The 16,318-nt window shown below is 33.2% G+C and overlaps 1 protein-coding gene across 8 annotated transcripts in view; it reads left to right on the forward strand.

The window, feature by feature from the left end:
* Positions 1-16,318, forward strand: part of LOC111056735 (protein son of sevenless) — a 482,488-nt gene that overhangs the window by 270,120 nt on the left and 196,050 nt on the right. For 4 of the 8 annotated variants that reach the window (XM_039443299.1, XM_039443304.1, XM_039443302.1 and 1 more), the window contains 2 exons: positions 5,406-5,486; positions 10,395-10,397. The exons of 1 other annotated variant lie outside the window; for it this stretch is intronic. In XM_039443299.1, coding sequence (XP_039299233.1) covers positions 5,406-5,486; positions 10,395-10,397 — 84 coding nt within the window. The remainder of the gene's footprint in view (positions 1-5,405; positions 5,487-10,394; positions 10,398-16,318) is intronic. 3 more of the 8 variants (XM_039443300.1, XM_039443303.1, XM_039443306.1) reach the window with 1 other exon arrangement.

A 16,318-nucleotide genomic window follows, 5' to 3' on the forward strand; every position in this document is an offset into this window, starting at 1 on the left:
GTGTGTAGTGATTTTGCTCCGAGTCGTTCAAGGACACGAGCCAACACAGGCCAAATCTGCAGGTATGTAGGGCCCTCTAGTCTACGTATGATTACCATCTAGGCTACGATTGCGAAGATTGAAGTAATATCACTATTTACGCACACTAGATTATCAATAATTATGGCATTTTCCAGTTATGGCGTTATAATTATTGTAAATTGATGTTCTCCTCAGAAGTTTCAAAATCAACCAAAAATCAAAATCAAACCTTATTACTGTGCAAAAACGTTGAACTCAGTTAAGTTCGATATTAATTATCTTTCGTGGATAATGTAGACCGGCTTATTGAGTTATATTTCTCAATTTAATTTTGTAATTTGTATTAGAATTCCACTAAACTAAGCATACAGAGTGGGTGAAAAGTCCGAGAACGGCTTAATATCTCATACACAATAGTTATTTGTGCAACTAGTGCGCAAAGTGACAGTTTGCTGCACCGAAAGAAACGTTTATGCCCGAGCCGTAGGCGAGGGCGGAATGGCTTCTTGAGTGCAGCAGAGGAACTTTGCGCACGTATTTCACTTTTAATTTTTCCTACAGTTACCATTGAATATGAAAAGTGCGTAATTATGGGTAAAATGATGACTGAAATCCATAAAATGTTTGTGTGTGTGATGCTGTTATTAATAACAACCTTAATTCATTTAAAAATTAATAATCCAATTGAAGTTGAAAATTCTCAGCCAAAGTTCTCATTTTTATTCATTCAAGAATCAGAAAAAAATACAGATAGAACAAAAAATTCACATTCAAAATACACGCCAACAGCTGATTAGGAGCAAGATGGCTGAACCGACAAGCGCGCGACCTAGCGGGAAGAATCGTACCTAAGTTTGTTTCATCCAGCTAAAAACTACAGAAACAGGATTCAGAAATTTAGACTTTTGCTCAAATTACCGAGAAAAATGCTCAAATTAAACTAAAAAATATTTATAAAAAAAACATAGACAACAGAGAATATTTATTGTAGTATTCTTATTTTTTTTATTTATATGGATATCGAATGGTAATCATTTAACCTCAAAATTCGAATTTTATAATGTATATTTGCTACTTTTCTCATTGCTTGCAGTTGAAAAAATAATTATCAATAGAAAAGAACTATTATTTATTATTAAATGATGAGAATTCGTAAACGATGATTATTTAATTATGATCTAGATGAACACTATTCTTGTTTTGGATTTCTAGATTGGGATTTTATCATAAATGTAGGGTAGCCATTGAAATGATTCTTATCTAAATCTAACCACAGTCATTGTTACCAACTTAATTTTTGTTTTCGTGCACTAATCCTCCATAAAACCCATCAACTATTTTGTGTTGCCATGTTGCAAATCTGGAGTGCAGAAAAATTTTTTCCCGCACTAGAGCGGAAAAGTGATTTTTTGCGTTCTGTAATCAGTGCAGGAATGGCCACTTTTCAAGGTAACTGTAGGAAAAGGTAATTAGATGGTGGGTGTGATTGGGGGTCCCACTTAAATTTGAAATACTACTTTACTATGACTTTGAAAATCTGGTCCGCTATCTTGAATGCAACTTCATGTTTTTAAATAGGAAGTTAGTCATGCCAATACATGATTCCGATACGGAATTTCAAGAGAAAATGAATGGTGAAACCCCGCACATCGATATCTCGAACTATTTAGAAGTTATTCACATTATTAATCAATACTGTTCAAAGCAGAAAGGAGGGAAAAAAGTATGAGAACGGCTTAGTATCTCATTATAAAATGTGATTCCAAGGTGTTTGTGATTGGGGTTCCTATTCAAATTGAAAATACTACTTTACTATGACTTAAAAAACCTGTTCCGCCATCTTGGATCCGCCATATTGAATGCAACTTTTTTTTAAGTAAGAAGGTGGTCATGCGATACATGATTTCGATGCGGAATTTCATGAAAAAACGAATGCTGAAAACCCACATCGATATCTCAAGCCTTTCAGAAGATATTCATATTATTAATCAATACCATGCAGAACAGAAATGAGATACATAAGTGGCTATGATTAATAATGTGAAAATCTTCTAAACGGTTTGAGATATCGATGTGTGGTTTTCGCCATTCAGTTTTTCTTTGAATTCCGTATTGAAATCATGTCGCATGACCACCTTCTTATGTGAAAAAAATGCATTCAATATGGCGGACCAGATTTTTAAAGTCATAGTAAAGTAGTATTTTCAATTTGAGTAGGAACCCAAATCACAACCACCTTGGAATCACATTTGATAATGAGATACTAAGCCGTTCCCATACTTTTTTCCCTCCTTTCTGCTTTGAACAGTATTGATTAATAACGTGAATAACTTCTAAATGGTTCGAGATATCGATGTGCGGTGTTTTGCCATTCATTTTCGCTTGAAATTCCGTATCGAAATCATGTGTCGCATGACCAACTTCCTATTTAAAAAAAATGAATCTGCATTAAAAATGGCGGATCCAACATGGCGGACCAGATTTTCAAAGTCATAGTAAAGTAGCATTACGAGTATAATAAAGTAGCATAGTTGGTAGCTCCGCCCCAACTATGCAAAGTTTGATTTTAGATTTCCAATTATCAGGCTTCAGATACAATTTAAACAAAAAATTTTGAGTGGGAAAGATTGAGCATGAAAATCTCTACGGTACAATTAATGTTCAGTAACATTTTCACCTTAAATTGAAAATAAGCTCGAAATTCGTGAAAATGTGATTATCCAATAATTGCAAACTGTTGGCAAAACTGTTGATTCTATAAATGATTCACTATGAAGAGATAGCAGACTTCGTGTGTCTGCAGCGCTATTGTCCTGTCATCAGCTGGCTCAGATCTTAGAAAAGACTTGAGATGCGCGGGAACACTAGCGTCAGATGATCAATTTTCATAACGGCAAGGAAAGTTGTGTGAGTGCACCACACCAAATTTTTTAATGTTTTAATTGAAATAGTGAGTAATTTTCAGTTCAATTTCGCATTTGAATAAAACATCATGATCAATAAACGACTCACATCTATTCAAACAGTCGAACATGTTGTCTGGTATACTAATACCGAATACCATATCAATCATAATTTCCTTCGTATGATTTTTCACAAAATATGTTGAACCTCTCTAAAACGAACATCCACTTAACGAAATCCTCTACACTACGAATTTTTACCTTGTCCCATGACATTTTAGAGTTTTGGCTGCTTATTTACCTCTATCGAATTTCAGACCTCTCAGCAACAAAGTTTTCTCTCCACTTCAACATACAAAATGTAGTGTGTATAGGAAGCAGACGGTCATTCTCAAGAAATTGTTTAGTTTCAGCAGAAAGGTCGATAGACTGAAAATAATAGCAATTCAGGTAGGAAGAAGATAGGGCGGTAGACAGTCAATAGAGGGTGAAACACATGTCGGAAATTGAATGCAAGTTATTCCATAGAATTTCAAGGACTTGTCATTCGTAGACCAGGCAGGTGAACGACTGGACTTTCAGAAATATCAGGCAAGGATTAAACTGTGGAATAGTGTACCAGACAACCTGTTCGACTGTTTGAATAGATGTGAGTCGTTTATTGAACATGATGATTTATTCAAATGCAAAATTCAACTGAAAATTATTCACTTTTTCAATTAAAACATTAAAAAATAGGAAAGTTGAGTTATTATAGTATTTATAGTGAAGTTATTGACAAAATTACAGTATGTTGTGTTCAATCTTATAGTAGTGTGAAAAGTAGTAAAATAAATTTTATGAATGAAGTTGAAAAATATTGTTACTGTACTGATTATGTACATTGATTACCCTCCAGTAGGCGCGTGGTTTTACAGAACATGAATAGGTGCGTGGGGTACAGTTGTACCCCAAGATTAGTATATTGATTTATCATCCTGTTGTTTGACACTTCATCAAATATTAATAGGTCTTTATGCAACGTTTCTAAACTACTTTACACGGTTATGACTTGTTTTAAAAAATTAGCTGTGACCATATTGTACAGAGTTTGAAAATGTGATCTTCCATGAATTTGTCTCAATTTTTTCCCAATGTTTAGGCTCTCGAAACTATTTTTTTTTCAAGGTAACAAATAAAAAGAAACAATAACTTTCATTAACAATTTATTTTTCAAGCCGAGTTCATAAGATTTACATATTTATTTAAATATATACGAGTAATAAACTGATATATATTATACACATCCACAAATTTCAGCTATATGAAAAGGTGCAATTCATTTTTATATAGCTTGTATCAAATCATAAAAAATGAAAATTGAGTGAATACATGTTGAGAATATATATGAAATTGAAACTCATATATGAGTTAAAAATATGTTACATAAAATGGTAATAAAAAAATTAGATGAGGTAAGCGATGATAATTATATATATATATATATATATATATATATATATATATTATATATATATATATATATATATATATATATATATGTTATATTTCATGCATACATGCCGGAATCACTTGCGAGACTTACAAACTAATTCTGAAACTGCTTGCCAATTCAATACGGAACATTTCCAAGTCAGTTGAATTCGGAAGTTTATTTTAGAATTATAGTTTATTTTTTTCAATTTTATGTTTGCAGTGATAAAAGTGACAACTTCAACAAGCTTTTCTTCTAATAATCGAATTCATAGAATGTGTGAAACAGTATCTGTGATTGTACTACTTCCCCGCCCGCTTCATGCTGGTTCCAATGTTCAATAGGGTATTAGCTGTCGGGGAGACTAGTTGTCGGATACGATCACGACAAACAGACCCCTCATAGGCCTATCCAGCAGGGGATTTACTGTCGGGGAGACTAGTTGTCGTGAGCGTGTGAGGAGCCTAGTTGTCGCCGACAACTAGTCTCCTTCGTTCTAGTAGGGGATTTACTGTCGGGGAGACTAGTTGACGGCAATGGTATATTTTGCCAGGGGATTTACTGACGCCTGTGATCAAAATAGCGAGGAGACCAGTTGTCGGGGAGACAGGTTGACGGCGACCCGTAAAACAATACGTTCCTTTACACACTCAATTGATTCGGATTCAAGTGATCTTTGGGTAAGCGAAATTTATGATTGTATTGTTTTGTTCCAAAACAGCTTTTCCAGGTGGAAAGTCCTTCCACTGATCTTCTTGAGCTTCTTGTTATCAAGTGGATAAAAAAAGTGTTCAAGAAATAGTTTTCATGAAACTGTTCCCATGTTTATAGCTTCTCCACAGATTCTTCTTGAGCTTTTTCTCTATCAACAAGTTTCGTTTCGAGCTTCTCGTTATCGAGAGGAATTCTTTTTAAAAGTGTTCATAAAATCATTCTTATTTAATAGATCGTTGTTGAAAATTAATAGTAGTAAAAAAAATCATGCTTTTTATTGTTTTAAATTTCAGCTTGCGGGAAACTATGTGAAGAACATCCGTCACATGGAAATATCATGCCAGGACATCAGAGTGGCGATGTGTGCTGATAAGGTACAGATTGTAACGAATAATCAACTAATTTCACTAACAAATGTATTATCTGCTTCAGCTCTGAAGTTCACCCAATAGATAACAAAGCAAAAATAACATGCTAACGATTATTACGAGTACTAACGATTATGTTTTAGTCGTCTTCGTGTGTCTTCAAGGATTACATTGGCATCAGGAATATTATTCTTCAATATTCATGCCAAGTTATTAGATAACAATTTCATTGCATTGTTATATTCTATTACTGATATCATCGTCAATATAGCAGTAGTATATTTTATCGCAGCAACATATTCAATGGCAGGGGTTCTCAAAAGGTTTTGTTCTACCCCCTCCTACCTTAAACATTTGTACATTTAATTCAATTTTTTGACAGGTTTTCATTTTTCCATACATTGAATTATCGAGAAAGTTTGCTAGATTCTAACACGGTTTTCGCACCCTCTCCTTTCTCTGCCAGTCCACTTTGAGGTGACCTCAAATACTGCAGAGGTTGTACAAAACTCACAATTATTTCCATGATACATTATTTCTCTCAAATTCAAAATAATTACTCGAAATTTATTGTGAAAATGATTTTGTTTGTTTTTCAATTTGTATGTTTGTAATCATAATCCTGCTTCCTACTACAAGGTTTCATTCATCGGATGACATTTCGAATGATTCAAATGGTAATATTAAATTATAGAGTATAGAAATGATTTAGATTACCATTTAGAACTTTGTAGAATTTTATTATGATTCTACAAATTGAATTTGATTTTTTGATATTGTGAAGATCTTCTGGTTTATCGTTGATATTATCACGCCCCGATTAGATATGAAGAGCCTCTGTTATACGATATTTGTCGACACATTACTCTCATCGAATTGTTATTATTAACCCCAATACTGAATATTCACAATACAATCAATATTAAAAAAAATGTATTTATGTATTCAATATGTATGTTGTATAAGTATGTTGTTCAAGTAAAAATTTACATTTCTCAGGAAACCTTTTAATTTTGGCTGAATATTTTTGGAAAAACTAAATTATTTTCTCTACCAATTCTAATATTTCAGCAGTATGTAATTACTGTAGTAAGTGATCAGGAAGTAGGCATGCAAAAAGCATTGCGAATTTCAGAGTATTATAAAGGAAATATGATCAGTCTAGAACCGTTTGAAAAGTATATTAGTTGACAGCTGCGCTTATATACCTTTTGACTTGCCCAATTTAGTTGGAATGTTGAATGACTGATAGAACAAGGCCTTCAATCACTCAATCAACGTATTTCATCAATACTTCTCCAATTAAATTCCTGTCCACCTTGAGTTATCTAAAAATGAAACATGTATGGTGTGGTATGCCTCTTTATTTTTCGCTTTATTATGCGATTAATGAACTTTTTTTTGTTTCCCACATACTATCTACAGTCAAGCTCAGCTCTACTACTACTTGATCTATCTTTGAAATTTTTCTATTTCCCCTAGAATTTCCATTCTGTATAAGGTGTAAGAATTGGTATATATAAGACAAAATGACACATTTCACTATTTGATAAGCAATGCCCATGTCATGATTTGACAGTAGTCTGTCTTCAATTCAATTTCAAAGTAATATGTCTAAGTTTGTAGAGCATCAATTCCAAAATTCAAATAGCAAAGAAAATAAAGCAAATTATTGCTTTGAATCTAGATCAGTATCTCCTGTGAAAATGTGTCACTACACCTTGATCAGTGTCATCAACATGGGCATTTTTCATATTACTTGAATGTTCTAGTGTAGCTGAAATGTAATATATTACATTCTCTGTTGAGTATCACAGACTGCTCACTATTGCTTTCGAATACACAACAAAAATCTCCAATGTCAAATTCAGTGTTATTATTAATCGAGATTGAGATTATCGTAGCTATAGGTTGATATACATCTATAGGCATCTAGATAATTCTTAGATGAAGAGCTTGGAGAAAAAATAAACGAGTAGTTACACTAAAGAGATCAGCGATTCATAGCTCAATTTTCTATTGTTTGATGTATTGCTGAAATTTCTTTTTCCTATTTTGTTATGTTATAAATATTTATCACACGCATGAATATAAGAAGAGCACTACGTATCTTTAAACACTCTATTCCATGAAACTAGATAGGCGTAGTATGTGTAGATCTTATGAGTTCAATGTTACTCAATCAAATACAGTAGAACCTCTTCAATTTGAACTCAAATTTTTATATATTTCTAAACGCCTTTGAAATCATCTATATAGTCATTTGGGATGTTTAGCATTTTTATGACTCATTTTAAAGCTTTTCAAAGAAAAACTTGCTGTATTTTGTGGATTCATATTTCAGTTTGATGAGGCGTTATGAGGTCTTGATAAACTGCCGGAGTCATGGGTTCGAATCTCAACAAATGCATGGTTGGTTGTTCATGACATTGTATCATCTCTGATTTCTCAATTCAATCTCAAGTAAAATAATCTAACATGAGATAAGAAATGAAAAGTTTATCTTTTTCAATTGATGCTCAATCAAATTAGGCCATATGAATAAAGTTGAGCATTTGCTTATACTTCTAAAATATGGATCATTTGCTTCATTTTCTATGAATAAACGTGAGCAAAACCTTTTGCTCATGCTCATCAAAAAAATAGTTTGAGCATTTGCTCAAAAGCTTATACTCAAAATTGTATGAATAAACTAGAGCATTTGCTTCAAAAGTTGAGCCTTTCAAAAAAGGTGAGTCTAGTCTAGAGCAGCTTATCACCTTTTGCTCATAGTAAAATAGCTCAACTAATTCGTATGAGGAAAAGGAAACTATACCAGATACGATCACAACCAATAGTTGAGAACTATAAAACTCTTTTTAGATTCAACCATGATATATATCATCATTATTCCTACAAAAGAATAAATACAAAAGATAGCTACCTGATATAAAGATAGCCATCACAAAATAGGAAATAGGCATTTAAAAAGATGAGAGTGTAGACGATTATAAGAAGGCTATTGATATTATAAGAATATGCTGAAGATTATTGTAGAGATGACATTTTTTCACGCTATTATTTCAAAATTCTAAACTCATCTAACCTGAAACTCTATTTATAAATAGAAAACAGAGCAGACAACGCAAACACAAGCGGTGCCCCCTACTTGCATATTTAGCGCTTCCGTGAGCTATAAAAACAAAGTAAGGCTACAAAAGCGAATCAGCTGATGAAAAATATTTAAAATACGTGAGCATTTGCTCCAGAGTTTAGGAGCATAAGGTAAGAGTATAAGGTGAAGCTTATTCATATAAAAATGAGCAAATGTTTTTGCTTCTACCTTCTGCTCATGAGCAAAACCTTATGCTCCATGCTCTTGCTCATGAGCATTTGCTCTGGTTTTATTCATATGGGCCATTATCTCTTTCATGATAACTAACTGTTAGTTTTAAGTTCATATATTACAGTACTTATGAATGTTCAGTGGCTTGTCACGTTTAAATAGGCCAATTTCTTCTTCAACGAATTTAGTAGTTTCATTACAGATATTACTTGTTTTTCACAGTAGATGATACAATTTACCAACTTTTTGCGTTGATTTATTCATTTGTGTCGACTCATATCTTATTGTATTTTATTCAATTAATAGTTTATTTATCCATTAATTTATTATAAAAACCATGTTATAGTCAACCTCTCAGGAATAGTCCGATGGAAATTTAAACAAATGAGTCCCCTCTCACCCCCCGCACATATAGACGTTGCCAATTCGCAAAGTGTATTATAAAAATATTAATTAATTCTCATTTTCAACCAGCTATGAACAAAGTTCATAAATCTTTAATTTGACAACGTTGCACCACTCATCGGCCAAACAACTCATCTGTTCCAATTTCCATCGGACTATTTTCGTGTGGTTGGCTGTAGTAATAGACTAAAGGCCAAGTTTATTTTTATTGATCAGAGTTAATTTTTCTGTTATTTTAATCTTGATAGTTTCATTTTCTCATTTTTCTGTTATTTTAATCTTGATAGTTTCATTTTCTCGATTCATTGAATCTTTCAATGCTGAACCATGATAATTTCTTGAATTTCTTTTCTCTACTATTTGAATATTTTCCTAATCCATTCATATTTAACTTGAGTTGAAAGAATTTGTCGGTTCTTGGGACAAGATCAAAGGACAACGTCAATGGTAAAAAGGTCAAGGTCAGAGGTCAAGGTAAAAGATAAAAAAATTATTAATCCTTATTCTAAGAACTTAGAAAATATATATCTAGAGTTGATGGAATGTGGTGGGGAGCGTCTGGTTAGCCAGAGGGCTGCTTAGCCAGGAGAGAGCATTCAAATGCTAACAGTGTAGTTGTGCACATCACATCGCATTTTCTTGAAAAAGTAAAATACAAGCCATCGGTTGATATTTGGTGTTCATCACAGTGAAAAGCAAAGTAAGTACAAGTGTTTATCATGTTGTTTTAATATTAAGCTAATACTTGGTGTTAAACCATTCCACGTTTCTTATCAACAGATGTGAATAGAGTGTTTTTCTAGAAGTTGAATAAATTTGGGTTAGGTTAGGTATGTTGAAGTAACTTCTGCCAACCTAACCTAAACTGAATTTGGAATTTTGATTTTAAACATTGTTCCTTTCTGAACATAATTTCTAAGTTTAACCTAGATTTGAGATATTGATTGATGGATAAAATATTATTGGTTTCAAGCATACAGAGTGAATAGTATAAATAGAGTCTTCCATATGGAGGACCTGTCATGCTAATAAAATATTGAGGAGCACTGGAAGGTACCATACGTCAAAAATGTTTATACACAATTGATAAAAAAATGACAGAGAATTGTTCAAACAAACTGAATATTTTTTCAAATACAACTATTTTTTACCTATTATGACTATATTTCCGTTTTTGCGAAGAGATGGTTATCCTTTATCATATTTAGGCCAAAATACAATGCTAAACAGACCGTACACCAGTTATTATAATTAAGTCCAAAATAGAGGCTTTAGTCCAAATAGAGTTCAAAAGCCGTTCTTCAGACTACTGTTGATAGTTGGAGAAATTATTTCTGAGCAACTCTCTCTCTTCCACCACCCACTTATTTTCCGGAACAAAAAGTTTCTAACATGTCAAAAAAGCATGTTCTCTGTTCGACATTAACTAGCATAATCATTAATTAAAAAATAGCTAAAGCGAGGTCAGATATAGGAATGATTCAGACCTCAAAAAGAGGAAACATTCTCTCAGTTATTCAGCTATTCTTCACGCAAATCTTATTAATTATAGGCTACTGCAAAGATTAGTTATTATCATAGAGAAACGATAGCGTAACTTACGCTATTGTTTCTCTATGTTATTATCTATTGAGAACTATCTTAAAATAAACTATAACAAAGTAACAATAACATAACTTACGTAACTTACGCTATTGTTTCTCTATATTATTATCTATTGATAATTATCTTAAAATAAACTATAACAAAGTTATTAATTAATACGACATCCTATAGTTTTGGGAGAAGTGATATTCAAAAGAAACACATATTTAGTTATTTATTTTTTCAATTACAACAGAAAAATTAAATTTGATTTCAACCCTTCAACAACCCTAAACCCTTTCCAGCCCTGCTGTGATATCGGAGATGATATTTTACATATTATTCTGTTGTTGAATTAGAAACTCAATAATGTTGCGATTCCACGCAATTTGGCAACGCCGTTATTTTGTCTGGAGGAGGCCCAAGTCTCAACTTATTTTATTCAGAATATAAGAGAAGTACTTACGTGAATTCACATTTCTCAGGATTGAATTCACATATCCATTATAATTTCCTGAATTCAAATAGAATAAAAACAATAAATAAAAATGATTTAATAAATTAGAAATTTTAAACTGCTCTCCTGTAAAAAAGCTTCTGATATACAACCGTTTTCCCCCTCAGCCCTTTCTCACACCATAACCTATTGTAAGAAATCAAAACTTACCAAAATTACAAAGCTTACAAAAATTAACAAAACTGGCTGACTGTACGGTGCCTGCCATGTTAATAATCAATAGTTTAATAGAAACACAATAAATATAATGTTGCCTTTTCTACTTAAATAGTTTTATCGATTCAAATCTTCATTAGTTTATCATAATTCTCAAGTTTTGTGTAGAAAAGACAACGCATATCCTTTTGTGTTTCTATTGCTTTAAGGAACTGTTCTTTAGCACCTCTGATATCAATGTTCAAAATTAAATCTGCAATAAAAATATTATTCAATAAGGATCAACAATGAAAAAATCTTAACAGATTCTCACACAAAAGCTAATCTTAACAGATTTTTTATTATTCTACTAAGAATACAAAATCATATATTAGCCTATATAATCATTTTATAGTGATATTTTAGATCAAATCACAATCATTGACATAGTGGAAAGCAAGTTTTTCATTTTCATTTGTTTGTTGGAAATGTTTCTGTGAAGTAATATTACCTATATAAGAGTATATATAGGTTATATAGGAAAAATTATTTTTACAAAGAGCATTCAATTCAGAAAAAAGGAAGATTATTTTCATTCAATAACTAGAATTCAACACCAATGTACACGTTATTAGTTTTTATGAAACAGGATACCGGCATCCTCCATCTCTCTCTCTAAAGCATTGAATGGGCCTTGTAAAGAACATTTTTTTAATGATATAAAATATGCAGTAGTATGCCAAGCCCAACAATTGAAATGAATTATAGATTGAAAAATACTAACATAGTGTTTAAAATAGATACATAGTGATAAACAGGAAACATCTTTTTTCTGGTTGAGAACCTATCTTAGCTCAATACATAGAACAATCAGTAAAATATTATTCATCAATACAAAAAAGAGGATTAATCTTAATGAAAAGATAGCCAAAACTGGATCACATAAATTCAGAAAATAGTCATAGACATCTCAGATGATTTATCAAACAACTAGATTTTAAACATGATAAGCAAATGGCAAGGGTTTGAAAAAGACAAAAAATATTATGTCTATTCCAGTTACTAACTGTTGGAAAATCAAATGCAAGACCTAACAGTAAAAATCAAAACAGGAGTGAAATTAGGGAACAGAGGGTATTAATGTGAACCTTTTTGTCTTATCACCACTGGAAGGAAATCAATCAATAAGTGATAAATAATAAGTGGATGGATTTTATTGTCATCAAACATCAAAGGCAATATATTAAGAAAGGCACATGAATCAGCCAAAAAACAAGTTGTATGATAAAAGTTGGTTATGCCCGGTCTACACGACAACGATATTAGCGCAAACCTGGCAGGTTTGCGTCGTGTAGACGTGAGATCGTTGTAAATTTCTGACGTTTGAAGGTTTGTGCTTTCTTCGATCAATCTCAGCCAGGTTTGCGTCAATTTTTCTAGGAAACGATTATGTCTCATCTATCCATCAAAACCTAAATCGCTTCAAAATGAGAATTTCAGATTCGGATTCAGCACCCTCAAATTAAATAAGTGCGATGTCAATTCTCAAAAACACTCAAAAACAAGGAAGATTTTTTAATGGATAATAATAATTATCTTATTTACTCTATAGTAATGTAATAGATATAGTTTTTCACTCTTCACTTGATAAGCAGTATTCTTGATTATTATTATTGAAGGAGAAGGAAGAGAAGTGGGAGGAGGAGGAGGAGGAGGAGGAGGAGTAGGGTGAGGAGGAGGAGAGGATGAGGAGGTGAAGGAGGAGTAGGTGGAGGAGGAGGAGAGGAGGTGGGGGAGTTGGATGAGTAGGTGGAGGAGGAGGAGTAGGTGTCGGTGATGAGGAGGAGGAGGATGAAGAGAAGGAGAAGGTGGAGGAGGAAGTGGAGGAGTTGAGGAGGAGGAGGAGGAGGAGGAAGAGTAGGGTGAGGAGGAGGAGGAGTAGGTGGGTAGAAGGAGGAGTAGATGAGGAGGTGAAGGAGGAGTAGGTGGATGAGGAGGTTGAGGAGGAGGAGGAGGAGGAGGAGGAGGAGGAGGAGGCTTGAGCTACTATTCATCTCAAGTTTATAAACACTTCAAAGACTTCGTATAGAATTTATATATGGTTTAGTTTTCAATATAGGTTTGTGTTAAAGTTGGTGTAAAATTGGTGAACAGAGGTTTGAGCAAACTTGGCTCAAAGCCAGATTTGCGTAAACCTGGCTTTGAGCAAATCTGGCTTTGAGCCAAGTTTGCGCAAATATCGTTGTCGTGTAGACCCGGCATTGGTCATTTTTTTCAAAATGAAAACTATCTTATAGATGAAACATTTCATGTGAGTTCAAGTATGTTACTAGTAGTTACGGACAGGCATATCAATTATTGGTATAAGAAATTAGGTAGCTCATATTCTCGTCTGATGTTAGCTTATTCAAAATATATTTGGACAATTTTGCCAGTCTGAATTTAGAAAGAAAATTTCAGTAATGTCAACACACTTATAAGATTTACAAACTATAGTATAGATTATTATGTCGCTTTGGCCTCTGATCTGTATAAATGTCCTGTAACAACCAAAGGTGCGTCCACACATGCCGAACCGAACCTCGAACCGCGTAGCAAACCGTGCATTCCGCCGAGCATCGCGAATTCAGCGAACATGAGCATATATATGTCTCATAATGTTAAAAATCAGCTGTTGAGCAAACCTTAGACGGTCATTATTGATGTCATTACTGGAGACTAATGTCATTAATAATGATCGTGTAGTGAGACATAGATAGTAATGATGGATAGTAATGACGAAAATCCGGATTTTCTGATTTTCAGTCATCATTACTCGCTTTTGGTGGGGATAATATCATTAGTAATGATATTGTAGTGTCGTCCATCAGTATATCGTCATTTTTCAGTTCGCACTGCAAGATTATACAATCATCATGGACAGCGATAGTAAAGTGATTGCACCTAGTGAAGAAAATGCATTTCGAGAAGAACATCTGCGACAGTTCATCAAAACTTCCGAAACACTACCAACCAGAACTGTGGAACCTATTTTGTTAATCAATTATTCATTCTACATTGTTAAAAACGATCTGACAACAGAGCAAAGCGAGAAAGAGATAGCGCTTTCCGATTTGTTGAATGATAGACAAGGATAGCAATACCATTGCTAATCAAACACTGTCATTACAACGTGGACCTCACTATATGCATGTAGTAGCAATACCTACTATTACTTCAGGCCCCACAACTAATTAATGACGTCATAACATGTAGATTAATTCTTACTAGATCATAGTACTGGCTTATCTATGCTTTTCTACTAGCTTATCAATGTAAGTTTTGTTACTGTATCGATTTTTTATTGGATGGAATACTATCTAAATTTCAGATTGAAGACATTTGTATTGAATGAATAGAAATTCTATTGAAATAAAAACACTTTATTCCACAAATGCAATAATTTATCCATATTTTCAGCTTGATAGACATAGGCCAACTCGATTCAGTGATAGAGCTATTGATATATTCATCTCAACCAAAAATACTTTATCGTAGCCTGTATTAGAATCGAAGGAGAAGTGAATAAAAGATAAACCAAATTTGATGTAAATCTTTTTTAAGAAAGAGGCTCCTACAAACTTGATCACAATAAATCTGTGGTACAAAGAAACCCATCAGGATACTGTTTCTCAGTTAGGTAAAACCTTTAATATTATGATGTTATGGACAGTTCCAACACTTTGCATTTACTTTTTAATTTATTAGTTCAAAAGTTCTTTCACACACTTTATTTACACTGTTATTCTACACTCTAATTACACTAATGTTATTTCACATTTTATTTACACTTTTCTTTCACACTTTAATTAAATTTTCCACTCACACTTTATTTACACTGTTCTTCTACACTTCATGTAAACCGTTGTTTCGTAGAATTGAATTTCTTTCTTCTTATCGCTCGTATCTTTTTTCGTTTCAAAGTTTCATCCTTCGAAAAAGAAAATACCGTACGGAAACTTTTGGAGTCTGTTATAATTCCCGCGACAATTAGGTACACAACAGTATCCCATGATTTGAAACCCCAAATTCATTATTACTTTTCACAAACGAATATTGGAAGAATGATAAACAAACCATATTCATTGAAATGGAAGACCGTGAAAATTGAATTTGTAATTCCTATTTTGTTGATTACCATATCAGATGTTATAACAAGCATCAGCAGTCTTATTTCGCTTGCTTACCGCCAGTAGATCATCGATCTACATGTGATGACGTCATAGTTTATTAGAGATCAGTTGTGGGGCCTGAAGTAATAGTAGTTATTGGTAGTAGTCTACATTCTACATATATGGAAAGGGAAACTGAATTTATCTGTGTAAGTTTTTTTAACAATAACATACTAATGCTGAATAAAAATAAGTGAATACATGGTAAGTGCAAGTATGTAGTAAATTAAATGTACTTTCATGTGGTCTTGAAAGATGTACGCAAGTACAGAAGTACTTCACAAGTCTCAACAATGGCATTGCTTATTGATGCAGGTGACATACCGCTGAAAATTTTAGGGCTTCAAAGTTTCACCCAGTGGCAAGGTACCTTAATGTTACTGCTAGTCTGTCTTCAACTGGCAAACATTGTCTCATGTTTGTATCTTCTCGGAGTAAAAAAGGTGTAACTAATGTGCGAGATAAATGCGCCGTGTCATTTCGCTTCAGGTTCTTGTGATGAACACATCTCAGTAACATACACAAACATATCACTTTGGATCATTGCCAGTGGAGGGGAGCGAAGCGTTACAAAGCTCTCTCACACAGACACAAAAGAAGGAGAATGCTGCTAGGTAGTGGGAGAGATTAGTGGTGGATAGAGCATCGGACCTCTCAGTCT

Source organism: Nilaparvata lugens, chromosome X, assembly GCF_014356525.2.
Source record: "Nilaparvata lugens isolate BPH chromosome X, ASM1435652v1, whole genome shotgun sequence".
NCBI lineage: Eukaryota > Metazoa > Arthropoda > Insecta > Hemiptera > Delphacidae > Nilaparvata > Nilaparvata lugens.